General features: G+C 35.4%; 1 protein-coding gene across 3 annotated transcripts; it reads left to right on the top strand.

The window, feature by feature from the left end:
• Positions 1 to 3,755: 3,755 nt before the first annotated feature.
• Positions 3,756 to 12,430, top strand: LOC149026433 (isocitrate dehydrogenase [NADP]). Of its 3 annotated transcripts, none has more exons than XM_089146718.1 (16): positions 3,756 to 3,965; positions 5,722 to 5,765; positions 5,884 to 5,993; positions 6,874 to 6,911; positions 7,029 to 7,106; positions 7,203 to 7,256; positions 7,336 to 7,437; positions 7,558 to 7,649; positions 7,772 to 7,875; positions 8,164 to 8,232; positions 8,407 to 8,522; positions 8,784 to 8,818; positions 9,398 to 9,540; positions 9,644 to 9,766; positions 9,852 to 9,938; positions 12,141 to 12,430. In XM_089146718.1, the coding sequence occupies exons 1-16, from the start codon at positions 3,917 to 3,919 to the stop codon at positions 12,148 to 12,150; spliced, it is 1,254 nt and encodes a 417-aa protein (XP_089002844.1). In that variant the 5' UTR covers positions 3,756 to 3,916; the 3' UTR covers positions 12,151 to 12,430. The 3 variants fall into 3 exon arrangements, with proteins under 3 accessions (XP_089002844.1, XP_089002843.1, XP_089002845.1); XM_089146717.1 differs by having other exon boundaries at positions 9,852 to 9,941; XM_089146719.1 differs by lacking the exon at positions 12,141 to 12,430 and having other exon boundaries at positions 9,852 to 9,945.
• The last annotated feature ends 707 nt before the right edge of the window (positions 12,431 to 13,137 follow it).

Raw genomic sequence — 13,137 nt, 5'->3', positions numbered from 1 at the left:
TTGGGAGAGAAAAATGGGTAGGGGTAGCCGGGTAGGTAGGTATGTACAGTGTGGTGGGTGGTTGGTGTCACGCTGTCATGCCCACATCTATCAAACTTCAAACTTCAAAGTTCAAAGTTCAAAGTTCAAACCTAACCCTGAGGAGTTTCGCCAAAAATCTGAACCTTATGAGTTATGAGTGAGTGGGACAAATTATAAGTGAAAAAAAAACCAGGGGGACTAAGTTCCTCAAAGTCCGAGCGTGCCTGCCTCCTCGTTATATACAAGAAAAATTATTCTAAGGGATTGTTCATCCAATTCAGATCATAATTAGTGGAATTTAGCTACGAAATCAACCAATTGAGAGTTGGATATTGCTCCGGATATATTCAATAACCCAAATATATTCAATACATAATTGGGATCAATTTCAATTAAATGAGTGTCGTTTGATTTCAACTTGGATCAGCCCCCGAAGTTTAATTAATAATTCATCTGATGTTTTGAAACCATAGTCATTGTCATCCTTCATATTGTAATTTCCCAAATAGATCATTCCTTTACTTATTAGTATTAAAAATTAAAAAATATGAAGTCTACATTGAAATTAATTAGAATCCATCCAGCTTATAGTTTAGAACACAAAATTTTAGGTTGAAGTTGATTAGGGGTCGTAAAATCCAACTTAACATGTCAGCAAGTCAACAAATTTGATGATATGAATTTATCAGATGGGTTCAAGTTTTGTTTTAATTAATCATCATTTTATGTGGCCATAAGGTGAGAACCATCTGGTGGAAACATCGTCCATAAATCTAAATCTTCCTTCTTTTCAATGATTGATCTCTTAATTTTGTTAATTATCATGTATATTTAATATACTATTATAGGTTGTTACCATTCTACCAAAAAACCCAAAAATAATAGAGAGCAAGTGGCAGGCTTTCTCTGTAATGATGATGACCCGCATGAAACAGTTTTAATAAGATAATTTTTGAAACCATATTCAGATGTATCTGTGGTAATGACTTACATCATATTCAAATGTCATTTCTTCTCCTTCTCCTTTTCTTTAAAAGGGGTGGTGGGGGTTGGGTAAACGAAGTGGTCCAGAGAAATTATTGTAGCATAATTGATATTATTCAGTTGTTTTAATTTCTCATACACATCTTACAATTAGTCTTTTTTTGTTTTATTTTAAGATGGTGAGATAGTGATTGGTTATTCTAAAACTACCTTCCCCACACTCTTCCTCCTTTACTCATAGAAAAAGGTTCATATTTAACTGATGATCTAACCTCTAATTGACAAATTGGAGTTTTATAATATTTTGAGATAAGATAATATTCAAATTTAATTCTCACCAACAAGAAATAAGGAAATAGAATATAAAATAAATTTATATTCATATTGACTCTGAAAAAAATAATTTATGTACTTTAAAGTTTTGTATTCATCTTATTATTCTTAACTAAATTTATATGGTATTTACTATTTTTTTAAATATCACACCTCTCTCAGTCCTTACTTAAACATGTATAATATAATATTAACTTATAAACATTTTGTGTATTTAAATTTCAAGTACAATAAAACTTTGTTAGATATCAACTTAATTATTATTGTACCAATGAACCAAGCATTCCATTATAGTGAGAGAGGGAGATTTCTACATTTGGGTTATCTAGTTTGTATTCATTTGGGTTCTCTAGTTTGTATCAATTTTGATTTTATCATACAAAATAAAAAAGAAACTAATGAAATAAATCCCTTTTACTATAATGCACTCAATTAATTTTAATAGAAAATGAATGTTAGATGCTGGAATATATTACTCCAAGCTTTAGTGTATTGTTTTTAATTTATGTTCATTTGAAGGGGCATTTCAGTCTTTCTGGCGTTGTATATTTAAGCTATTGTTTTAGGCTTAGGGTTTATATGTTCAATGTTGGGTTTATATCCTCTATGGGTTGCGATTCCTCTGTGGTTATTTTTCTCTCTAGTTTTAGAGTCTGTACCTTGTTTTTTTTTTGTGATTCGATGGTGTCCTAATCTTCGGTGTTAGCTTTGTGCTGTGTGTTGATGTGATGCCGTGCATAGAGCTTTGTGAAATCGTTTCTCTTGGTATTCGGTTGTGATGCTTGGTTTTTTTTGTTGATCTGTTGAGGCGTTATTTTGTAGATGGGTTGTATATGTGTTTGGGATTATCTTTTGTACCAACTTAACATTTATCTTGTTGTGTATATTATCTCGAGTCCGTTGGAGTCATCCTTGGAGGCAAGGTACTTGACCAACCCAAATATATTGTTGTCTCTTGTCTAATTTTATTATCGATTTTGTTGCATTATGGGTATATTCCCAATAATAGTAATTCATGTATTCAATCCTAATCCCATTCTGATACCATTAAGAGTAGAGGCAAAACCAGGGTTTAACATTAGAGATGGGTTAAGAACTAATATTTATCATAAAACACAATGACTTTTCCATCATTTATCTTTACCATTGAAGTTTTCTCCAATTGGGATGACAAATACTATATTTGATGCAAAAAAATAAGGAGAGGGAACACTTTCAAAATTTTTTGGATGAAGACAGGGAAATTAAAAAAATTATGGGAAGGCACCCTATCCTTGGGTAGCTCTGCCCTTGATTAAGAGTAGTAGTGTTAGGCTATATAAAAACCATAACAATTAATATAAACGTATATGATACAACTCACATAATATACAACTATATGTTTATCTAAGACTATCACTTAAACAAATATGACATCAATTTCATTCAAGCTTGAACTATTCATCCAAAAGAAAATTTCAAGCTTGAATTGATTAGTCGAATCAAAACTGATGAAAAAGCTAAACCAAGCCGAATATGACATTTTGGATTGTGTGAAATACTAGAAAACTGCTTTGCACTAGGTTGCCAAAATTGACCAAAACTTTAAGGGGAAAATGTTAAATAACAAAAAGTAAAATAAGTCCGAAAACCATTTAGTTATAGAAGTTTGTTATATTCTATTTTAATTTATAAATAAATAGGGCAGAGTCCTCGATGGTTCCAACGTTAAAATTTGTGGGTGAACGGGTTGAAAAAATTGAAACTGGGAGCTAGGAATATTAATATACGTCAGCAATAATTGAAACCATGACTTCTTCACTAAAAGGTGTTGGTTTCAACCACTAGAACAGCTCTGCGTTGTCAAAAGTATGGATCTTTACCACTTAACCAACCTGCATTGGCGAAACAAATGTATTTTTACATCGGGTTAAATAAGCAATACTAGCACGGAAATTAGTAATTAGTAAATTACCAATTACCATAGATCAAGAAAACAAGAAAATTTTCTCCTGCGGCAATCGCAGACATCAAAACGGAATATTTTGGTATTTGTTTAAAATATCTCTACATCCATCTTAGTATTGTTTTAATTTAATTTAATTTATAATGTCTCTCTGCTGTACATTGAAATGGTCCTAACTCCTAATGGGTTTGAAGAAAAATCATCGAATCAATAGGGTGAAGGGTCCCCATGCCCGGGTGTTCATAAATATCGCCTTAGCTTTTTGTATTTTGGTAGAGATACGGATACCACTTTTAATCGAAGAAAGGATTCCATCTTGACATTTGCAATTACGAAAACTATATGTGTGTGTCCCACCACCAAGGCACCAACTGTGGGTCCCTCAAATTTTTTTTTTTTTTTTTGACTTTGTTGGTGTTGGCTGTTAGTTTGCGATATTGGAAAAGCGAGACCGTCTGCTCCGTCTCGTCCTCATTATAAGTACACACCTAGAACCCCAGTTTTGCCAACTCCCCCTGGTCTGTTCACCTCTGCCTGCCTTTGGAAAATTTCACTCTCGTTATTGGGAGAGGTTTTCAGATCTTGGATTCCAATTCTCCTTCTTGTTGTTGTTGAAGAAGCAGCACCAGAGAAATGGCTTTTGAGAAGATCAAAGTCGCCAATCCCATCGTTGAGATGGATGGTCAGAACCTCTTCTCCTTTCATTTCTTTTCCGATCTTCTGAGTTTCAGTTTTTTCCCCTATATGATCGTCTTTCTTTTCATCATTTGCTCGTCTGTTGGATTTTGATCGTTTTGCCGTGCCGTGTTTTTCTTTTTCTTTTCGGTTTTCATGAAAATAAAAATGTATATGGAGTTTCCTTTGGTTATGTGTGACGGATCCTCATAGCAGTTCAGAAAGATCTAACCGACGGAGGACGGAGATTTCTGAGTAAATGATTTGTACGCGTGAACGATTTATATCTTTGTTTCGTTTTGTAATCGATCGAACCTAGTAATTTAAGACGGAACAGTAAAGACTTTGTTCGAAGGTTATTTCTACTTTTCTATGCGAGGGAGGGGATCGTTTCACTTTCGTACGCAGTTCAAGGATATTTTCTGCTGTTTTGTTTCATATTTATTTTCATTGTAGTTCACATTGCAGGAGATATTAAATAAGAGTTTCTCAACCATTTCATTAGAATTTTTCTTATAAAATCTTAAATCTTACGAGGATGTCTGAGTTTCTCGGTTTGTCTGACAAAATAGACAAGGAATGAGGAAGCGGTAAGGAAATATGGTTTCTCTTTTTGGGGTGGGGTACGGCTGTTAAAAATATATCAGCTTGTTATACCCGACTAGTAATTGTTGCAGGCATGCTTATAACTGGTTTATATGTAGGTCTTCCTTTTTATCCATTTGTATTCTGGTGGAAAATTTGGAAATTGCTACTCTCGAGGCTTTTAATCACAAAGAGCTTTTGGTGTTGGGTGGTTATCAACTTATCATTGGACGTATCTTTAAGTTACCATGGGACATTTTACTGATACAGGTTAAGGCTTTAATTTAGTTGGCCACCTCTTTCCAAAGTGTGGTGTTAATGTAAATGTGATTTTTTATTTTTCGGGTCAATAAGAGTAAAAAATTACCTGATGTTTTTATGGGCTCTCTACTTTCTATCCAAACTGGAGCGATTTTCTGTCTTTCACCAGAACAATGCATTTTGTGAAAAATATTAAGTTGAACATGAATCCATACCTTGATCAGATGTCATTAGAATTATCATGCAGCCACCTTCGTTGGTGGCTTGGGGCTTTTTTCTCATGCTCAGCAGTCAGCAGTCTAAGGTAAATGCTGCTAGAATAGGTCAAGCTCTCAACTTTAGGATCTTGTGGTGCCATGCCCTTGTTGGTTGTCAAGATTTTTATCAGTCTTCTTCTTATTGTCATCCTTATGCTTAAGGCAGAAGCACTGTCTGGTCAGCCTAACTTAGATATTAATGTTCTGCCAGATGGGACAGTGGATTTTTGTTACCCCTGGCATGAGGAACATTCGTTGTTAAACACCTCTCTTAGTCTGGAGCTGTATATTTGGGAGGTCCATTATAGAGTTAATCGAGAGCAAGTTCATAACGATGTTGTGGGTTAAATGGTTAATGCATAATGTTTTCTCAATTAATTTGTAGAGAATCTTTCTGAAGTGTGAATGACATGTGCCTCAGTAACATCTTACTGGTTTGGTAACCTTCTGTTGGCATCTTATTTTCCATCAGGCACAATGGAACAACTTGTTTCCTGGGCTTTGTAAAATGCTTTCCTTTAGATGATATGATGCTTATTAAGCCTTATGAAAGATAAACTTGATTGCTGGAATCTTGGATTTCTTACCAGCTTCACCCGATTGATTTTTGAAGTAGTTCTTCACGATCTTATGTTCTGTGGCTCTATGCTTATGATGCAGGTGATGAGATGACTCGAGTATTTTGGAAATCAATTAAGGATAAGGTAATTGATTTTTATGAATAATCTCTAGAATGTATTATTTTCCATGTTGTTTTTCAGAGTATATATTCTTTTCGGTATTTTTTCTCTATTTATTGAATTTCTTACACCATTTTTGCAGCTTATTTTCCCCTTTCTGGAGTTAGATATAAAGTACTTTGACCTTGGACTGCCTTACCGTGATGCTACTGATGATAAAGTTACAATTGAAAGTGCAGAGGCCACACTTAAGTATGTTTTGTGTTTTAGCTTTTGGTTTCCCTGTTATCACAATTGAAAGTGCAGAGGCCACCTTTCTCTGTAGAATACAAAGTTTATACTGTCTGTGGAGTTCAAGGCATTAAGATGGAATATTTTATCACTTTTTAAAATTATTTAATCTATCCCTGTTCTCTGTTTTTGTTTGCCTATGTTATCTGTACCCATCATCCAGGGATTTCTAGTGGAGGTCACCAGATTATTATTATTATTATTATTATTATTATTATTATTATTATTATTATTATTTTCTTTCAAGATGTTACTCAATGAAAGTATAAGAGTTATTACCCTCCTTTTTCTGCTGGATGCATTATTCTCTTATGGAGAAATATCAAGGTACCGAACTTGGTAACTGCTAGATGCTATGCTGTAAGCTGTAAAAGGCATGGGGTGTGTCCATATTATTGGGATCCTTTACCCTTCTCAGTTGTCAAGTTTCAGCTAAATCTAGCATGTAAATGGTCTTCATTAAATGATTATGTAACAGCCACAGAAGTATCACAAGGGTTAGGGGAGATTAGTGTCACTCTTGTGAATTGTATAGGTTTTGCATGTATTTTTCATCCCTCTGGCATGAACACCTGGGGCTGAAATTTTACTAATCAGATGGGGCTGGTTCTATATGCTTGAGGCTGGGAGAAAACAGGTATTTGAAGGTTCTTTCTCCTTTTTCTATCCATTATAAATTTATGATAGAGTTACTTGACGCAAACATGTTCCTTCACCAATCTGGAGTTTCCTTGTTCTACGATAGACCTCCAAATTAGATTTAGTTATTCTTCATAATTTATTCTGTAGTTACAATATCCATATCTTTCTGCTGAGTCAAAGTAACGAGGTCTCTTCGCAGGTATAATGTAGCAATCAAGTGTGCAACCGTAACTCCAGGTATACATTAGCTCTATTCCAAAAATACATTTTGTTGAACATGTGTGGTTCAGAATTGCTAAATGTAGTCATTGTCTTTTCCCCCATGTTAATGGCATTAATCTTATTTTGTGACAGATGAAGCTCGTGTCAAAGAATTTAACTTGAAACAGATGTGGAAGAGTCCAAATGGGACAATCAGGAACATTTTGAATGGTCAGAGAACTTAACCTCTCATTATTCCTATATTTGGATGGCAGGCAATGTATTGTTTGTTTCCTGATGGACTCTTATTATTGAAATCTTACTCAGGAACTGTGTTCCGAGAGCCAATTATATGCAAAAACGTCCCCAAGCTTGTCCCAGGTATCTAAATATATGCGTTTTGACCATGCTGCATAATTTTGATAAGGGGATAATCTTACTCACTGGTTGCTGTTCTCAGGTTGGACAAAACCCATATGCATTGGAAGGCATGCATTTGGTGACCAATATCGGGCAACTGATGCTGTTATCAAGGGATCTGGAAAACTCAAATTGGTATTTGGTATGGATCCTTACTTTAGTTTAAGTCATTATGTTTAAATTGTTATTCCACATTGTGGGGTTTCCATAATTTGATTTGCTTTGTTGTATATTAAACTATATCTTTCAATAATGCTTGCAGTACCAGAAGGAAATGGTGAAAATATGGAATTGGAGGTTTTCAACTTTAAAGGTGATGGAGGTGTTGCTCTATCCATGTATAACACTGATGAGGTTCTAATCCTGCAAACCTATTCTGATTTTTGGGTTAATTAAATATTTTAAGCCAATTTACTTCACACAGGCCACTGATCAAAATATGCCCCCTTCCCCCAACCCTTCTCAAATGAATACAGTCCATCCGTTCTTTTGCCGAAGCATCAATGACCACAGCTTACGAGAAAAAATGGCCCCTTTATCTAAGCACAAAGAATACGATCCTCAAGAAGTATGATGGAAGGTATGTGCATACTTGATTGTTTGATTAAATATATCCTTTTCCTCTTTTATTCCTCGGAGAAAAGGAGGAAGGAGGAGGAAAAGGGGTGTAGAATCTGTTACGGATCCCCTATTCATTTACTATGCTGTCACAACAAATTTTCCTTGTAATTAGAAAAAGAAATAATGATCGAGAACTTCGCTGAAACCATATGTTTCTGAAGATATAATAATATTTTGTATGTTTATTGCAATAACGTTCATGTGGCGTGTTTGAACCTTGATTCTCCTTTTCCCATTATATCTGAAGGTTCAAGGACATATTCCAAGAAGTTTATGAAGCTCAATGGAAATCCAAGTTTGAAGCTGCAGGGATATGGTGAGATATCTTCCATCACAACTCTGGTTGCAGTTTGACATTTACAGTTCCTGTATTTTAACTAGCCTATGTGGGACTATAGTGAGATATCTTTCATTGATACACTGGTGTTTGCAGCTTTTTGACCTTTAAATATCCTGTATTTTTTAACTAGCCTTTGTAATTTAATTCTAGGTATGAGCATAGACTCATTGATGACATGGTTGCCTATGCACTGAAGAGCGATGGTGGTTATGTATGGGCATGCAAAAATTATGACGGGGATGTGCAGAGTGACATGTTAGCTCAAGGTTTGTGGAATTGTTTAATCTACTTTTTCTTGACTGCAAATAAATCCTTGTGAGCTGTTATTTTGTTGAACTAAGGTTGTGTTGCAAACTCTTATTCTTGTTATTTTTTCTTCCCTTTAAGAGGGTGGCAATGGGAGAGGGGGATTACATAGGCGGTTTTGTAACATCTTTCTCTCTTGGTTAGTGGGAGGGGGCAAAATTGACACCTGTGTATTATGTTTTTTTTTTTTGATGAAATATCTTTTGTTTGTGTGCTTACAGGTTTTGGATCTCTGGGATTAATGACTTCAGTGCTGGTACATCCATTGTTATAAGCTATTAACCTGCTTGTTTTGTTTCCATCTTCTTTCTGCTCGATGTTTGTTTGTTTACAGGGTCTTATATTTGGGCTATTAAATCTGATCCTGATCCAAACCCTGTCAAAATTTCAAATTTCACTTCTTATACTCTAATAAATTGAGAACTTGGTTCCTTGAAGTTCAGAATAACTCTAGCTCCTTTTCAATATCTTCCATGTGGATTTTTTATGCTGTGACCTTGATCAAGAATTTTGGTAGAAGATCTTAAATGTCAATGTACTCAAGGGTATTAAAAAACCTTTACTATATACTTAAATTTTTTTCTCACATGGCTAGCATTTGGATGAATGCTCAGCTTTCTTTAATCACCTCTTCTTTAATGTGCCCGAAAGTTCAATAACCATATGATTTCTGGGACATGTTGAAATAGAATTCCAGTATTTCCTTGTCACCCAGACACACTGCATGCTACATTTTTCTAGATTTTAGCATTTAAGGGTTGTCTTTAACTTTTTTTAAATTAAAACAGAATCTCTGAATTACTGTCATGGATCTTGAGAAGTTGTTGCGTTTCAGGTGTGCCCTGATGGAAAGACAATTGAAGCTGAAGCCGCCCATGGCACAGTTACTCGCCATTTCCGAGTCCATCAGAAAGGAGGTGAAACCAGTACAAACAGCATTGCATCAATCTTTGCTTGGTCTCGAGGACTTGCACACAGGTAGACATTTTTGAATTACTAATTTAGTAACTAGATACTGCATATCTTCTACAGCACGTATGTCCAAAGCAATGGTTATAAAACTGATTAAATGATGTGGTAGGGCAAAGTTGGATGACAATGCTAGGCTGCTAGATTTTACTGAGAAACTGGAAGCAGCTTGTGTTGGAGCTGTGGAATCGGGAAAAATGACGAAGGATCTTGCTATTCTTATCCATGGACCTAAGTAAGTATTAACACACCGGGTGTGGGTGTGTGTTTTTTGCTGATTTTTTATGCTTACAACACAACTTCCCTTTTGTATTCTGCAGAGCTACTAGGGACCAGTACCTTAATACCGAAGAATTCATTGATGCTGTGGCAGAGGGGCTGACAGCTCGACTCTCTAGCAAATCGAAGTTGTAAAACCCTACCCACTGACTAGGTTTCTTTATGGAGAGATGATTATGAGGAATAATTTGCTTTGATAAAAAGTGCAGTAATATATTTATGGTTTAATATCTTTATGATTGTCACTCTTAATATTTAGCAAAAGCCAACCTTTACTGCTCTTTGAATTATATTGACTACCCCATTTAAAATATCTTGAGTCACTTTTATCAGCCTTTTCAGTATAATTAAATTTTTATTATCCTATTAGCTTGGTCTTACCCCCTTAACTGGCTGCATTATGTTACCCTTGCTATCTGGGTCGTTCATTTTTACCAATCATGACCTGAAACAGCAAAACTTAATGGGGCAAGCCATAATGGAACTGTGAATTCTTGTCTCACTTGATTATAGATAGAGGTGGGCAAGTGAAGAAATTAATGTGTCATCCCTAGGGTCCTAGAGGGGAGTAGAGGAGATGATCTGGTGGAAGTAGGACTCTGAAAAAACTACTTAGATTCTAAGCTCTTAGTGTATAAAGATGGGAAATTTTTCAGGACAAAGTGCAAGTTTGAAGTTTGTGTTGTGTTAGGCTTGCTGAGTAATTTTAGAACACCAAGACAATATTCGACATTGTAAGAAATTAATAGTTGGAAGTAAAATTTTCAAAGATGTACTATGGATCTGGATGGAGAGAAAGTCGTTTAAAGGATGAAACTATTATATTATGAATTAATTTGGATTTATGTTAGGTATGTTGAAAACTGAAGTTAGCTAGTAAGCATAGATCGATGGAAGAATTTGCAGTAGTAGGAAATATCCTTATTGACTAGGAGAAGCATGTGACTGGTGGGAGAAGAAATGTTTGGGATAGATATATTTGCATTTACATAAGTAAAAATATGTATAATGTTGTTGTGGTTAGTGTTTGGAGTATGACGGACAAACAAAATTTTCCTCCCCTCGCCTCAACAAATTACAGCAAGGGTCAATTGGGCCATGAGCCCGTAATTATTTGCTTCAAAGTTTTTGGACATGCTGAAGGTGAAGTTGTGTTTTATACTTTTGGATGAGTTAGTTGGACTTAGGGAAGATGAAGTTTTGTGGTATTTACTTTTCTTCTGTTGTTATAGTTGTTATGCTAGGAAAGAAGTTAGGGATAAATAGGAGAATACCAGGAACCTAGTTGTTTCCAGATGATTAGATTAGTCAAACTAAAAGAGTTTTAGGGTGCAACTCTGGTAAATAATATGTGTTGAAATTTGAGTTATTAGGATTTCCAATAGGGGATACCTCAGAGAAAATCTTTCTTTTCGTAAGAGTCAGCTCCAGTCAACCAAAGATTAAACTGAAAATGTTACAGACAGGATTACAGCAGACTTGATAATGGAAGAATCAAAGGAAATTGTATAGGATAGATATACCAGTCATGCAGGTGTGAGTGTATCTTAAAAAGTAAATAAATGTTGTATGGATAAAAGAATTTAGCCAACATGTTGAGATATCAGTGGCTAAACTGAAAAAGGTAAAAATAGAAGAAACGAACACATTCAAGTTCGATTGCAAGTTATTTGAGATTGTATCTGATAAGAGAAACTAGAAGAAAACGGGGCTTATTTGATGTATCCTGATGAGAGGTGCTGACAAACGACGTCAATGAACCATAATGAATGTCACACTGGATAGAGTTTAGTGAATCAGATCCATGTGGTTGGGATAAGGATTAATTTTATTGTGGTAATCTTTGAAAAATAGTTTAGCTGAGACATCAATGTGTTTGAGCATCACTGCCACCATTCTTCCTTTCCACACACCTCAACAAATTTAAAAAATAAATAATAATATCATAGATTTTGAAATTAAAACCTGAGATTCTAAATGGAAGATCCTGTGATACCATACAACTCTAAAGAGGATTGGACTTTTTGGTGTGCTTGTGTAAAGTTAGAAAGATATGTTGGGCAGAAAATGTGGAAGACAGTTAATAAATGTTCTATTGAGATTTCCTCTTACTGATTTTCATAGAAAATAGTTACTATACTATATAATTGACTATTTGTAATAGGCATACTAGTATAGTTGGTATTAGTTAGGGAGATGCAATTTTATACTTGTTTCAACTAATTGATATTTTTCCATCCAGCCAGTCAACCTAAATTTTTTCCTTTTGTCTCCTCTTCCCTACTGAAGGCGTGAAGATTGATTCAAGTTTGAATTTTGTGTGGTTGCAGGACTGAATAGGGGGTGGAGGAAGGTTTATAATTCTGAGTTGAGCGGTTGTTGAGAAGGAATAAAGCAGGTCTTAGCTATGTTAGTGAAATATCTGCTGTTTAGGAGATCACCATATTTCTGTCGGACACCCTCTTTTTCTTTTTTCTTTTTTCTTTTTTAATATTCAGGTGGTTGATTGTGTTGATAAACATACTTGAAGAATCCCATTGTTTCGTGAGCCAGGATCTTACTTATCAATACAAACAGAAGTTCATACAGAATGCGTGCATGCATGCTGTGTGTTAGAGAATATATTCCGCAAGCACATTTTTGAGCTTGACAGGCCTGCATGATACCGGCAGAAAATTATTGGATTCATGATGCATAAGAAAGTTAGGTTACTTAAAACTTTTAACGTTTTGTGCAACTTGTGGCTTCTTCCATCGGGAGAGTAACCTACCTAACCATTGACAACCTAGTAGGTCGTTTGCAAACCAGTCGTCACTGTTGTCCTTTTTGAAGTAGTTTACCAATAACTGACATGGTTGATTTTTCCAGGAAGAGCATCTTTTGGCGGTGGTTGGCCATTGGTTACTAGAATACTAGTTACGGTAATATAGAACAGATAATGGTTTCTCTCAGGGGGGCCACGGTCCCCTGGGCAATTCAGGCCAAGTCTCTCTTTTCTATATAGTAGATCTAACAAGCCAAGCTGTCAGTCGAGAATCCAGATTCCAGAGTTGTTGGATTGCCTACTGTGTCTAATCACCCACTCCTTTGCAATGAATCAGTTGTCCTTAAGTCGGATAGGCTTAGCATAGCATGATTTTTTCTTAGAAGAGGAATAAGGAAATATTTCCACCATCTTCCCCAATCTTCATCCGTACCTATCCTTACGGTTTGAAAACCTGAAGTTTCTACTACCTGGCTCGGTGGAGACCAAGCGTATAGAAATAAGAAACAATGGAGAATGCTAAAAGCCACTTCCCCCACCATCCAGGAGGCTTAAGGGATTAG

Source organism: Hakea prostrata, chromosome 2 (genome assembly GCF_041222555.1).
Source record: "Hakea prostrata isolate BN-2017 chromosome 2, UWA_Hpros_2, whole genome shotgun sequence".
Taxonomy (NCBI): Eukaryota; Viridiplantae; Streptophyta; class Magnoliopsida; order Proteales; family Proteaceae; genus Hakea; species Hakea prostrata.
This window is presented reverse-complemented; position numbering and strand designations above follow the sequence as displayed.

What these genes read in the sequence shown, in the direction of transcription:
- LOC149026433 (XM_089146717.1), top strand. Translation starts at nt 3,917, where the DNA reads ATGGCTTTTGAGAAGATCAAAGTCGCCAATCCCATCGTTGAGATGGAT. An exon ending in GGAAATCAATTAAGGATAAG is followed by an intron (nt 5,766 to 5,883) that starts GTAATTGATTTT and finishes CCATTTTTGCAG; the next exon opens with CTTATTTTCCCCTTTCTGGA. An exon ending in AGTGCAGAGGCCACACTTAA is followed by an intron (nt 5,994 to 6,873) that starts GTATGTTTTGTG and finishes GTCTCTTCGCAG; the next exon opens with GTATAATGTAGCAATCAAGT.